At 32.9% G+C, this 15,257-nt stretch overlaps 1 protein-coding gene across 1 annotated transcript; it reads left to right on the top strand.

Annotated features, from left to right (window-relative positions):
- The first annotated feature begins 8,820 nt into the window (after nt 1-8,820).
- Nucleotides 8,821-14,947, top strand: LOC112751558 (TMV resistance protein N). Its single transcript, XM_029292660.2, has 6 exons — nt 8,821-9,564; nt 9,892-10,990; nt 11,203-11,487; nt 11,597-12,550; nt 13,184-13,868; nt 13,988-14,947. Exons 1-6 carry the CDS (start codon nt 9,080-9,082, stop codon nt 14,872-14,874), a joined length of 4,395 nt encoding a protein of 1,464 aa, XP_029148493.2. The 5' UTR covers nt 8,821-9,079; the 3' UTR covers nt 14,875-14,947.
- The last annotated feature ends 310 nt before the right edge of the window (nt 14,948-15,257 follow it).

The following is a 15,257-nucleotide window of genomic DNA, read 5'->3' as shown; positions in this document are numbered from 1 at the left end:
GAAACTATTCAAAAGTAGAAGATCACACTTTCCTCTTTAAAGTGAAATTCAAACTTTAGAGGATCTAAATTCAATTGTCAAGGGTCGAGTAGGATATTTACTCTAAAATTTTTAATTTATCCTATAATGATCGAAAGTCTTTGTAGAGAAGGACTTTTGCTGAAGAGTTAGGGATGAATATGGAAGAGGATGGCTGAACATACGATGTCTTCGTCCAAGAATTACTATGACGAAATGATGTTCTGAAGTTAATAAAATATTTTCAGATTATGAAAGACGGAAATTTTGCCCATCCCATTAGGAAACAAGAGGGTTTAGCCAACAATAAATCAACTAATATCTTTAAATTATATTTTATATTAATTAATAATATTAATTATCATTAATTAGTGGTTATTAAATTTTTTTAAAAAAAAAGTATAAAACTAATGATTATTAATTGTCTTTTTTTACTCTAATTCATCTTTTATCATTTATTACGCAAACGCTAATTTTTTTTTCCGAAAAAAACTTCGAAACTCCAAATACAAAAACACCAAAACATAAGATAAAGAATCATCCAAATCTTAAGAAAAAAACATACAAAATATAGGAAAAAAATCATCCAAATCTTAAAAAAAAAACATAAAAAAAAATCATTCAAAACTAATAAAAAGAATTATCCAAAATGTAGAAAAGTGAAACATATAAAACAAGTTAAAAAAATCATTCAAAACCAAATAGGAGGAGGAGAAGAAGAGCTGCAGGGTGGCCGGCGACGACGTCTTAGACAGCGTTGCGAGGACAGTGGGGGGACTCGCGGTGGTGCGTTGCGACGAGTGGAGGAGTCTCACGGATCGAAGGAGTTGATTGCGCGTCGCAAATGGGGACCTGGTGGTGGTGGCTGTGTCGCGACAGATAGAGAGTTGTGGGGTACAAGTAGCGAGCGATGGGGAGTCGCGAGCGGCAAGGGTGCGTTGGGCAAGCGATAGGGAATCGCAATGGGACGCGAGAAGGGTGAAGTAAAAGCATGATGGTGGCTGTCTTTCCTGCGCGACAGCAGATGAGGTGGCAGAGAAGGATACAAGGACGACCGGCGATGGCGCACGAGGATGGTGCTGTAGTAACGCTAGCGGCGCGAGGACAAAACCGCGGTAGTGTGGGACATTGGAAAGAGGGATTAGGATTTGTGGTGAATGGTGAGTGGGAGTGAAAATAAATTAGGGTAAGTTTTGATTCAAAAATATTATTAATGTCAATTAATCAAATTTTGAATTTGAAAAAATAATTCAAAATTAATCAATTATTAATTGAGTTGTTCAATTCTTGGCTAGTAGACACTTAATTCTCTATACTTTTCCAAATTTTGCAACAGATGTTACTACTGTGAAATTATTTATAAATTACTTCTATGCCCATAAAGGAGAGAATGCTTCCAAGAATTTATGTAAAAAATTTTTTGAACTTTGAATATATCAATTTAACCACTTAGTTCATTATTAGAATTGAGGATTTGAGACTTTAGATTGGGATAAGTTTGGCCACAGCAAAGCAAGAATCTCCTTCTTGAGAAGATTATGTATTGTGTTCTTTTGGTCATCTAGTTCTCTAATGTCCCAAGCTTCTTTTTCTATTATTACTATTTTATCCTTTAATTTTATCAATATTTCTGCATTGCCCTTATTCCTCCTATCCAACCCTAACTCTAAATTACTAAACAACTTCCACTTTTCCTTATCATTGTCGCTATCGTGAGAATTGAAGTTGTTGCCATTGCCTTGGTCCAAATTCTGTACTCTTCCGTTCCATTCTACTTCAACTCTCCTCACCTTTTAATTTCGCACTTCGGGTTTTACATGTATAATTATAATTGTTTGGCTTTACGTCTATAATTATTTTGATATACGGTGCTTTGAACTTAGTTATACTTACAACGATTACTATCAAGGGATTTTAAATTGGTTTTAAAAATCAATTTATTAGAACTAAATATTTATCCTTGTTAAGCTCATTTTAATATACACATGAGACTATATGTTTTTATTATAAGTATGTTTGAAGAAGTTTTATATTATTTTAAAATATTTGATTTTATTCGAATATGTATTTTTGAAGCATTGAAGTATTTGTTGGTATTTATTTATTTTGAAATTATGAAATATGTTTGAAATGCCTTAAGACTGAGAAAATATGATTGAAAAAGTATTATTTGATTTGATTTGATACATTATATGTTTGAAGACTGAAGAATTTGTTATATTTGAAATTATATGTTTTGAATTGGTTTGGGAGGCTCATATTAAAAAACCGTAGTTAACGGCGGTTATGACGTTAACCTAGATGCATCTGGCTCAGACCTCAGCTAGCAGGGGCGTTGCTAGCCTAACATGTAGGCCACACGTTGGATCTGTTATTCCGTACGGACACACGAGAGGAAAGGGCTACCCTTAGAGGTGGAGCCGCCTAAGTGTAGACTATTTGATTTGATTTCTGTATGAGAACTCCCTTATTGATTCACTTATTTATATAAGTTATTATTTTCTAATTAAAAGTATTTTATTAATAATTTTTATATGGTCTCATGTGAATTATAGATGTACTGTCTAGTCACTGAGTTGCAAAATTCACTCTATTTTTCTAAAAATATTTTTCAGGAATAAATATTTGATTATGTGAGCATTTATATTCAAGGGTAATGATCTGCAATGGGTATTTGTTCTTGGTTGAGTTCTTAGACATCACCTTCTCCATATGTCACAGGAAGGATCCCTCTATATTTATTTATTTTATTTTTGTTAAAAATATATAATTATTCATTATAGAAACTGTAAATTTATCAAAAATATTTATAACATTTTTATTTATCTTATATTCGAATCTGTCAGGCTTGCTGAGGGAATATTTTTCTGAGCGCCAGTCACAGCTCATTTTGGACCGTGACAAAGTGGTATCAGAGCTTCGGTTTAATCTGTATAATATGGATCAAGTGTCCTATTGTAGGATCATAATTGTATAAACAGAAGCGCGCCTATTTGTATAAATTGTGGCACTATCAAAAGCCTATAGGAATGTCCTCTTTGTCCTCTATGTCATTGTTGTCTTATGATTATTGAAATCATGCGTCCTCTGCCGCTTCTTACTACTCGTGTCCTTTTGTACTCAATCTTGACATATCCTTTGGTAGATCTTCTCGAGTGTGTTTTTGTAATGGTTTCAGCTTGGGTTCCGGTTCACGATTTCTCTCCTAGCTAGTTCTAATTTTCTCTGATTTTGTGAATGTTTGCTTTAATCTTCTTCATCTTCATGTTGTTTTCTATGGTTTCTGATTTCAAGATTTCATCTATTATCTAGAAGATTCGATATGTTTTTGTTGTGAGTTATTATCTTATTCTTCTTATTGAATAGTATTTGGATTTGTGGATTGTGGATTCACTTAGCTGCTGATTGAGATGCTTTGTTCTGGATTTCGATAAAACAAGTTTGTTCTTCTTATGTTGATGATCTTTGAAGTCAACATAATTTTGAACCACTCGTGATTCTTTCTTTCGAATTAAAATTTTAAAAACTGTTATTCGGTTGCTTAGGTCGAAGAACTATATGACGAATATATGCATGGAGTGTTATTCTTGTTTGCTAGATTGGAATTATAATTTTCTCTGTTTAGGTGTGGCAAAAAAAATTTTTATGATCTGTTAGTTGAATTGAAGATCTTTTCTGATCTGAAAGTTTGGTTGAACTTTTTTTTGTTTGATAATCTATTTTGCTATGACTTTGTTTGTTGAATGTGGCTTTCTTTTTAAGGACACTATTTCTTGTGGGAACCTTCAAGTTCTTCCCTTTTTAATCTTAGGGTTTCTTTGATTCTGAAATTTTTGGATTTCAATTTTTGACTCATTTTGCTTCTACTCCGTTACTGACAGCACTTCATATTTTTCATGGTAAAATGACTCAAAATAGCATGTAAATTCTGGGGAATGAATTTTTGTGCATAGAAATTTCTATGTAGTAATCACTTTTTCAAAACCCATGCTTTCTTTTTCTTTTCTTTTTTTGTTTTCTACTGGTTGATGCTGCTTTGGATTAATACCCTTACCTTGCTGTGCAAAACAACTCAAACCAGTTTAGTTTATTGTGTACTAAATATTGTATTGAATTCTGACGATTCATTTGTTTTTCAATTATGTTCTGAAATCTAAGATTTTTTGTTGTTTTTGAACACCCGAGTTGAGTATTGTTTTCAATACCTTTCAAAAGTTTCGAACTTATACTTGTTAGTTCGTTCTCTCTTTTTATGCATTTTATTTGTTTGATTTTGAATACTATAACATTATTTATCTTATGAAAAAGTGCTTTGTATGTTCAAACTTCCTTCCTTTATAGACCTTTGTTTTAATCAAAGCAAGTTTTACCCTTGCGCTTTTGCAATGCTTTGATTGTTTGGATTTTCATTGAAGATCCTTTATTCACAAGTTCCTAATCTGTTTATTGATTTCCAGCTGTTTCCTTTTTTCAAATTTATGATTAAAAAAAAAAGTATTTTGCTTAAAGTTACTTTACCTTATGCAAGTTAACTATGTTTTGGTTTGAACCTTGAATTGTTGCATATGTTGGAGGTTCTACTGTTAAATGTTATGTTAATGGGGTTATATGACATATTAATAGAGATCATTGAGATTTTCTAAATAACAAGCAAGGTAATTTCTTTTGTAATTAGACTTTTGGATTTCTTGATTGGTATGTTATTTTGTGTTTCTAATCTCACCCGGGTTGGAAATTTGTGAAAAACTTTGTATATATATAAAAAAAAAGTTTTTTTTCTTAAGATATTATATTTATATATATATATATATATATATATATATATATATATATATATTTGAATTTGTCCTTTGTTCATAAGTTTTAAGTTCAATTAACTATTTTATAAAGGTGATTTTTTGGCATTTTATCTTTACAAGAAATATAATTCCATACTAATTTTCTAAAATTTTTTTGCTATGTGCTTAGATTATGTTAAAGGCAAAAAAAATTATTATAATTATTTTTAGTGTATTAATTGTCAGTACTTCTAAGTTTTATTTTATTATTATTATTATTATTATTATTATTATTATTATTATTATTATTATTATTATTATTATTATTATTATTTTATATACGAGTTTAATTTGCAACTTCATACTAAGTCTTGTTGTATGATTATAGGAAATCATTTAACTTTATTTTACAACAATGACAAAAATGTGTTAAATGTATATGTAAATTTTAGCATAAAGGACAACAAGGAGATCAATTACAATTTCTGTCATGCTTTACATAACTTATCTACTATTTAAAGTCATGAGATATTAAATTTTATAATGACATAGTTACTTAATATCCAAGGTCATGATAATAATCTAAAGGCACTTAGTTAAAGGTTTCTATAGAACAGGAAAGGAGGCATATTGATTTTTGTGACATTGTTTTTAATTTTTATGACTGTCAAGTTGGCTATTCTAAATTGTGTTGTCGTATTTTTAATTTATGTTTTACTTTGCTTTCTCTATTGTTGTTTGTGTCCTTTTGCTTATGCATATCTCTACTTGATTGTGTTCCTAATCATTCTCTTAAACTTTCGTGAACATTGCCATCGACTTTAGTGTTCATTTCGTCTGAGCTAGTTGCTCTTTTGATCAGCTTGAATTTGTTTTGATTTAATACTCCATCCTTCTTTTATTGCTTCTATCAAAATTCCTTGATTCAGATTTTCTTATCAGGATGTGATTGACTCTTTCTGGATTATTTTTGTATAGCTTAATTGCAATCTTATACATCATTCCACATTCTTGCGAACACCAACTGTGTTATTTGCTTTTTCTTCCTAAGTTTTGAATCCCATTGAGTAAACTCGAGCTTGTTTTGGGTAACATGCGATTCCTAGATTAGCAAGTGATACGTTAGTTCTTTAGGATACGACTTATCGATGCTGAAGTTCGGAAGGTTGTAATCCTAAGATTTGACATAAAACCGGCGGTAGTTACTATGGATATGTACAACAAAATCAAGGAGATTATGAGGTAAAAGTGTATTTTGAGGAGATTGACGAACGAAGTGAAAAGTGCTATGTATATTTGAGTTATCAAGGGAACGAGAATAGACGAATGTCAACCGCATCTTTTTAAAATAAACCTATCCTGTAACCTTTTGTACCGATTATACTTCTTTCTCATGCTTGGTAAAAGGCTAAAATCATGTAACACTTTGTACACTATTAATTTTTGAAGGCAAAAATTTTTGTAAGGAGGGTAGAATGTAATGTCCCAAGCTTCTTTTTCTATTATTACTATCTTACGCTTTAATTTTATCAATATTCCTGCATTACCCTTATTCCTCCTATCCAAACCTAACCCTAAATTACTAAACAACTTCTACTTTTCCTCATCAACCATAGCCCCCCTTCTTTTCAAAACTCACACCATACACAGATACACCCACGCAGAAAAAAAAGAGAGAACGGCAGAAGGAGTTGCTGCCTCTACGCCTCACCGCCGAAGTTCTGCTGCTGCCAAGTTGCCATCGACGTCAACCCAAGAGAAAGAGGGAGTCTGCGAGTTGGGAAGCTGGAGGAGTGTTGCTGCCATTAGCGTTTCGCCGTGCCGCCATCATGATCGCCGAGAGGGAGGAGGAACTCGACGGAGGAGAGGGAGACTCGTCGCTGCGCCTCTAGTCGCCAGGAACGGCGCTACCGTCGCCGGAAAACACGCCGGAGCTTCCAAACTCACCGGCAACACTACCTTGCCACTGTTCTGGTCTAGCTTCTTCCCTTAGTTTGTTCTATTTTCACTTTATTTCTGCCACCATTTCATTTTTCTACCTTGTTCTTGTTTTGATTTATTTTTGTCTATGTTCTGTTTTGGATTTTCCATAATTTTATCTGCCTTTGTCTCTGTAATCGATTTGAAATTACTGCATTTGCCTGGTGTTGTGGTCATTGTCACTGTCGTGAGAATTGAAGTTGTTGCCATTGCCTTGGTCCAAATTCTGTGCTCTTCCGTTCCATTCTACTTCAACTCTCCTCACCTTTTAATTTCGCACTCCGGGTTCGGCCTCTTCGGTCCCTTAGGACCATATTGTGAGTAGGCTTTATATGTATAATTATAATTGTTTGGCTTTACATCTATAATTATTTTGATATACGGTGCTTTGAACTTAGTTATACTTACAACGATTACTATCAAGGGATTTTAAATTGGTTTTAATAATCAATTTATTAGAACTAAATATTTATCCTTGTTAAGCTCATTTTAATATACACATGAGACTATATGTTTTTATTATATGTATGTTTGAAGAAGTTTTATATTATTTTAAAACATTTGATTTTATTCGAATATGTATTTTTGAAGCATTGAAGTATTTGTTGGTATTTATTTATTTTGAAATTGTGAAATATGTTTGAAATGCCTTAGGACTGAGAAAATATGATTAAAAAGGATTTGGATGAAAAAGTATTATTTGATTTGATTTGATACATTATATGTTTGAAGACTGAAGAATTTGTTATATTTGAAATTATATGTTTTGAATTGGTTTGGGAGGCTCATATTAGAAAATCGTAGTTAACGGCGGTTATGACGTTAACCTAGATGCATCTGGCTCAGACTTCAGCTAGCAGGGGCGTTGCTAGCCTAACATGTAGGCCACACGTTGGATCTGTTATTCCGTACGGACACACGAGAGGAAAGGGCTACCCTTAGAGGTGGAGCCGCCTAAGTGTAGACTATTTGATTTGATTTCTGTATGAGAACTCCCTTATTGATTCACTTATTTATATAGGTTATTATTTTCTAATTAAAATTATTTTATTAATAATTTTTATATGGTCTCATGTGAATTATAGATGTACTGTCTAGTCACTGAGTTACAAAATTCACTCTGTTTTTCTAAAAATATTTTTCAGGAATAAATATTTGATTATGTGAGTATTTCTATTCAAGGGTAATAATCTGCAATGGGTATTTGTTCTTGGTTGAGTTTTTAAACGTCATCTACTCCATATGTCACAGGCAGGATCCCTCTATATTTATTTATTTTATTTTTGTTAAAAATATATAATTATTCATTATAGAAACTGTAAATTTATCAAAAATATTTGTAACATTTTTATTTATCTTATATTCGAATCTGTTGGGTTTGCTAAGGGAATATTTTCATGAGCGCGAGTCACGACTCCTTTTAAATTTTGGGCCGTGACAAATTCATTTTATACTTCATTCATGTGGATTTTTATGTAGGTAAGATAAAACTTATGATATAAGAATAGTTATAAATAATACATCATTTACTTATATATTTTTAAAATTAAACTAAATAATTTTATTAGAAAGTGTTTTATTAAATAATTTGAAATAATTGTATTTTCTAACGCAAAAGAGTATTCTTATTTTAAAAATATTATGAATATATTAAACATCAGTCATTAAATATTTGTATATATATATTTTTTAATTTATTTTTAATGTATACTTTTATATTTTTAGTAACTGATTTTTTATTTATACATAATATATTTTCTTATTTATATTTTTGAATTTTTTTTGCATAAAAATATTAACAATAATAGGAGTAGGTTTTTTTTTTTTTTTTCAAAGTGTTCTTACCACCGGATCAATTTAAGTTAGATTTTGTGTATATGGTCAGATTATCCACTAAATTAAAGAAGGAACTATAAACCAAGTTGGGTTCATCTAGTGGTTAGCTCACTAGTTCGCTCGGGAGTTCGAATCCCGCCTTGTGCATGCAGCAACCTATTGGCCAGCGGCAAACCTTTAAATAGAGCTCAGTATTGCGACGGATTAAGGAACTATAAATGGAAATTATCCGCAAGAATTTCCGAAGAATTGAGCTCCGGACAAGAAACTTTGGAGGTCCTCCAGGTTGGACATGGAATCCATCGCCCTTCTGAATAGCAAGAACAAAGTCAACGTTAAAACTATTGAACCCTTCATGGAAAATATCACACAATATTGTACCAGTAGTTTCTATAAGATACAGTGAACTTCTATTCTTCAGTGTATATTAGTATTCATTATTTGAAGTGCAATAACGAAGTATAATCATGGCTGGATGGGCTTTCGATGTGTTCCTCAGTTTTAGGGGCCAAGATATTCGCCAAAACTTTATTGGCCATCTCTACGAGGCTCTTCGTTCCAAGGGTTTCCATATATTCCTTGACGAGGAGAAACTCGAGAGTGGCCAAGATATACCCGGGTCGCTCATCAGGGCGATCGAGGAGTCGAGAATTGCTATCTTGCTGTTCTCTGACAACTATGCAACTTCATCTTTTTGCTTAAATGAACTTGTCAAGATCATGGAGTGCGCTAAGGCTGAGGTCCAGATGGTTTTACCGGTTTTTTATGACGTAGATCCTTCTCATGTGAGACATCTGAGAGGAAGCTATGGAGAAGCATTGGTTAAGCATGAGGAAAGGTTCAAAAGTGACAATAATGGAATCTTAAAGGAAGTAGACATGGAGAAGTTGGAGAAATGGAAGATGGCTCTAAAGCAAGCGGCCAATTTGAGTGGAAAGCACTTCAAAATTGGGTACTTTATTCATTTTTGAAAATTGTTTGATTCTTTCATGTTAAAACCCTAAGATCCAAACTATAATAGAAATTTGCTTTTTTAACCTTGAATAATTATATACGCCGTTGCATGTTCATGATATGTCCAAATCTCAGTGCTAGTTTTGAAAACTATCATTTCTGAAAATTTGGGTATTTTGGTCGAACAAATCTAAACTTAGAGTATTGAGTTCATTTATATATTTCATCGTTAAAGTTATGCCCAAAATTTTTCATAGTTAAAATTAGTAGTTTACTCTCAACGAAGAAAAAGAAAGAACTATTTTAAGTTTTGGTCATTGTGCAGGGGTGACGATACTGAATGTAAGCTTATTGAGAAGATTGTTAATACGGTCTCTAAATGTATTTGCCGTGGATATTTACATGTTGCATATCACCCTGTTGGACTGGAGTCTCAAGTTCTAAAAGTAAACTCTCATTTGGATGTTGGATCTGTTGATGTTCACATGTTAGGAATTTATGGAATTGGTGGTATAGGTAAAACAACTCTTGCTCGTGCAGTTTATAATTCCATTGCTGAATCATTCGAAGGTGTATGTTTCCTTGGTATGGTGCGAGAAAAATCAATGACACACGGCTTAGAACATCTACAAGAGATAATGCTTTCTAAATTACTTGGAGAGGATATTAAGTTAGGAGATGTCAGTGAAGGAGTCTCAATGATAGAGCGTAGGTTCAACAGAAAGAAAGTTCTATTAGTTGTTGATGATGTTGACAACATGAAGCAATTAGAAGCCATTGTTGGAAATCCTAGGTGGTTTAGTTCTGGCAGTAGAATCATTATTACAACTAGAAACAAAGGTTTATTAGCAAGTTATGGGGTTGAAAGAACATATCAAGTGGAGGAGTTAAATGAAAAAGAAGCTCTTAATCTGCTTAGATTCAATGCTTTTAAAAATGATGAAGTGGATCCAAGTTATGCAGACATTTTGAACTCTACAGTCACTTATGCTTCTGGCCTTCCATTGGCTTTAGAAGTAATTGGTTCTAACTTGTTTGGTAGAAGTCTAGAAGAATGGCAATCAGCTTTAGAACAATATGAAAGAATTCCCATCAAAGAGATCCAAAAAATACTTAAAGTAAGCTTTGATGATTTGGAGGATGATGAGAAGAACCTGTTTCTTGACATTGCTTGTTTCTTTAATGGAGATAGATTACAATATGTTGAAGAAATACTTCGTGCTCATCATGGTTTTTGCCCCAAAAATGGAATCCGAGTGTTGGTTGATAAATCTCTAATAAAGATTGATGATGATAAAGTGACGATACATGATTTGATACAAGACATGGGCAGAGAAATTGTCCGACAAGAATCAGAAGAACTTGGAAAACGTAGTAGGATGTGGTTTTTCGAGGATATTAAGCATGTTTTAGAACAAAATGAGGTACGATTGATTGATATTTATGATTTGATTTTTCATTTTTCTAGTTGTTTTCTTTGACTGTTTCATGTTTACCACTGAGTCATTGTTTTCTTTATTTCCAGTCTCTTTTCCTGACTTGAGAGTGGTATTTTGTTCTATATGTTGTTTGAATATTCATGTTTGTGAGATATAAGCATGCATTTTTGAGAAACTAATGCTTCTTGTGTTTGTAGGGAAGTAATAAAATTGGAATCATAAAGCTTACACTCCCCAAACTTGATGAAAAAGTTAACTGGGACGGCAATGCTTTCAAGAAGATGGATAATCTCAGAACACTTATCATCAATGAAGGTGGCTTTTTGGAAGGTCCCAAACATCTTCCAAATAGTTTAAAGGTGTTGAAATGGGCAAAATATCCTTCAGAATTTTTGCCATCTCATTTTTGTCCAAAAGAACTTGTCTTATTCCAGTTACCTTATAGTTGTGTATCCTCAGTCAACATGCTCCAGATGCAAGAGGCAAGTATCATAAATTCTTTTATCTAATCATGACAGTTAACCATATAACTCATTTTAAGATTATTCGTCTGAATCTTATTTTCTTTTATTTTTTATTTTTTTCATGCAGAGGTTCATGAATTTGAGAGATTTAGATTTTAATAACTGTAAGTTCATAAAACAGATACCTGATGTATCTGTGGCCCCAAATTTAGAAAAATTGTCGTTTCGCTTATGCGTGAATGTAACTGAAGTTCACCCTTCTGTTGGATTGTTGGGTAAACTTAGAAAGTTGGATGCTTGCCACTGCTCGGCGCTTCGGAGTTTTCCTGCACTTTTGTTACCATCTCTTGAATATCTTGATTTTTCATGGTGCTCAAATCTTGAGAATTTTCCGGATATAAAGGGAAAGATGGAAAATTTAATAAAGCTTGAGTTGTGCCATACTCACATAAAAGCATTTCCATTCTCAATTCGATTTCTTACTAAGCTTCAAACACTAGAAATGCGGTTTTCTGGAATTGTTAAGTTACCTAGTAGCATGTTAGAGCTAACAGAACTTCAGAAAATTAGCATTTACAAATGTGATGGGTTGCTATTATATACACAAGATGAAGGGGAAGGGGAAGGGGAAGAACAAGTGAGTTCAGCAATACTGTCAATTCAGCACAACTTTGAGTTCATTCACTGCAATATATCAGATGAGTTCCTTCAAATTGGTATCCCTTTGTTTACCAATGTGAATAAGTTAAACTTATCATGGAATACTTTCACAATTCTACCTGCATGCATCAAGGGATGTTCCATTTTAAAGGAACTTATTTTGGATCATTGTGAGAAACTTAGAGAGATACAAGGGATTCCACCAAACATAGAAATATTCTCTGCAAAACATTGTGGATCCTTGAAAGTCCTGGACCTCACACTTATTCCTACAACTACAAGCACCAAAGAATGTCACTTTTTGAAGGAAATCTTTCTGAATGCTTGCATGGATCTTCGGAAAATTAGAGGGATTCCACCAAGCATAGAAGTTTTGCATGCACCAAAATGTACATCCTTGACTTCGTCGTTGCAAAATCAGGTTAGTATATATACTTCAATTCTTGATTATAATATTGAGTGTGCTCTCTACATATATTATCATAAGAAGTGTATTACATGAAAGCAATGGTTTATAAATAATAGTCAATACTCACATGAAGATGATAAGAATAGTTTTCATGCAAAGATACTAGTTGACAGTGGTTAGATAGTTTGACATATATATGACTAAACTGTCTTAAATAACACGCGTTTCGTCTCAACTATCATCCTTGTATAAAGACTACTCTAACCGTCTTCATGTCAATAGTCACTGACTAAAATAAGAGGCATAAAACTCAGTTGTATAAACTATACTAGAACCTTTAGAATTAAGTCGTCAAATGGTGTCTATATGGCTCTTTCAAAAGTCATGATGTTGTGTTTTAATTTTGACCATTCACATAAAATTCAACTATCCAAATCTCATCATTTCACTCTTATTATAAATTATCATTCTTGTGTATGCACTCCTTTTTATTCTTTTCGTTTTAAAATGTATCTAACTAATTAACTATAAATTGTATCCAAATACATTAAGTTTTCAATGTACCAAAATTCTCAAGCAACAGATATTTTAAAATGGACTTCTATCATTTAAGAATTGCTTAGTATTAATCATTGTGGCCAACAGGATTTGCACAAGGGAGGAAGCAGGGAGTTTTGGTTACCAATGCTTGGGATTCTAGAATGGTTCAACCACTCTTGTCATGGATCATCAATTTCTTTCTGGTTTCGTAACAAGTTCCCCGCCATATCTGTGTGTGTCATTAATGAACATACTTGTAAATCATTTCGCCCGAAATTGATCATCAACAACCATGAAGTGCACGAGTTCTCCGAATTCAGTCTAGATACTGATCATTTATCAATTCTAGTTCTGGGTAAACTACTAACAAAATTCAAAGTTGAGGTGGATGATGTGCTTTCAAAAAATGGATGGAACCATGTGGTGTTTTTCAGCAATCCCAAATTACAAAAAGATCAGATGTCATTGCTAACCAGGGCTGATATTACAGTCCAAATTGGACTCCATGTATTTCAACGAAGTAGTATGGAGGATATTCGATTCACTGATCCAAAAAAGGATCATAGAAGATGGATGGACACCGGACATTCTCCAAAACAGTTTATGAAGCCAAATTCTAGAATTGCGCGTCGAGACTCACACAGAGCTAAGATACAGTTAATGCAGCAGAAACAAAATTTGGCTCCATCGGAGGGACGAGGCACAAGCACAACAACAGCCAACCAGAATTTGAATTTTGACCTGGACGCATCTGTAGCAAACCAGATAAATAGCACCACCATTGTTCAAGGTTTTTCTTTCTCATTGTTTTCCGATCATATAAAAACTCTGCTTTAAAAATCTTAATCAGTATCCTTAGTAAAACCAAATCTTTAATCACACACCTTTTTTTCTGCATTTTTTACATAGCATCCCAAGATCATCAGCTACCAATGGCTCCAGGAGAATCATGCCAAACACCAGATATTTTAGAGCCCCCATCTATTCAGGCCCCAAGTCCTACTTCTTCATCAAGTAGTGAACTTAGTGGACCAGAAATATACACAGAAACTGAATTCAATGAGTTTGATGATCCCCTAAGTAGAAATCAAGACCATCCAGTTCAAGAAAACATAGAAATGGAAGCATTTTATGTTTCTCTTGAAGCCAAAGCACGTGTTCTTTCAAGTTTTTGGGGTGATAAACATGCGAATAACACTGCTACAAATGAAGAGACCAAGAAAGCATTGATGACAGTACAAGATTTCATCTCCCAAGGTGCTTCAATCTTGTTGCGTCCTGAACAAGGCAAAGTCATGAAGGCCAACTTAGATTACCTCTCTAATTTGACCACAGATGATGGAATCTCGGAAGGAATGAAAACATTGATATCTGAAGCTTCATGGTTGTTCAATCACTGGAGCAGGGACTACACTGAAGCATGCATGAAAATTGAGTTCACAAATTCTGAATTGCAGAGAGCTTATGAATTAGAAGCAGGTATGGAAGATAACAAGAACCAATTTTGGGAAGTTGTGGGATTGGAAAATGAGCTCAAGGACCAAATCAATGCCATTAAGGCTTATTTGGCTACTTGTGAATCAGAAAAGGATGTGGCTGTTCAGAGAAAGAGAGAGATATTTGAAGAAGGAAAGACACTTAAATCTCAAATAGACAGGTTGAAGGAAAAAATGCCACAACTTCAGCATGAACAGGGGTTAGCAAAGATAATTAGAGAAAAAATCTCATCTGAATGGTCAAACTTAGGAGAAAAATTTAAGACTACTGTTGACCAGAGCTTTTTAACGTATGATTGAGTAAAAAGCCTTCTTTATGAATATGATACATTCCAGGGCAATATTTTTGTTAATAAAACTAAAAGAGTTTAAATAATATATATTTAAACTTTAATAAATACATAAAAAATTTTAAATTTTATATGTTTTCTATAAAAAAAAAAAAAAAACTCAATTGATAACTTTAACATATGCACTTAAGATACATGTAATAAATAAAAAAGAATGTAAATACAATTGAATAATATAAGTTTCATTATTTATTTTCTATCTCCTCTTTTAAAATCACTTAGTTTCTGAACTTTATCGTCTCTTTTCCTACCAAGAGAAGTTCCTAACCTTAGAGCTTTAAAAGTTCAAGTTATTAACTAATTTTAGGGTGTTACCAATCATTCAATGGCATT

The sequence above is a fragment of the Arachis hypogaea genome, chromosome 15, assembly GCF_003086295.3.
Source record: "Arachis hypogaea cultivar Tifrunner chromosome 15, arahy.Tifrunner.gnm2.J5K5, whole genome shotgun sequence".
Classification (NCBI taxonomy): Eukaryota; Viridiplantae; Streptophyta; class Magnoliopsida; order Fabales; family Fabaceae; genus Arachis; species Arachis hypogaea.
Note: the sequence above shows the minus strand (reverse complement) of the source record. Positions and strands in the feature narration are given on the sequence as shown.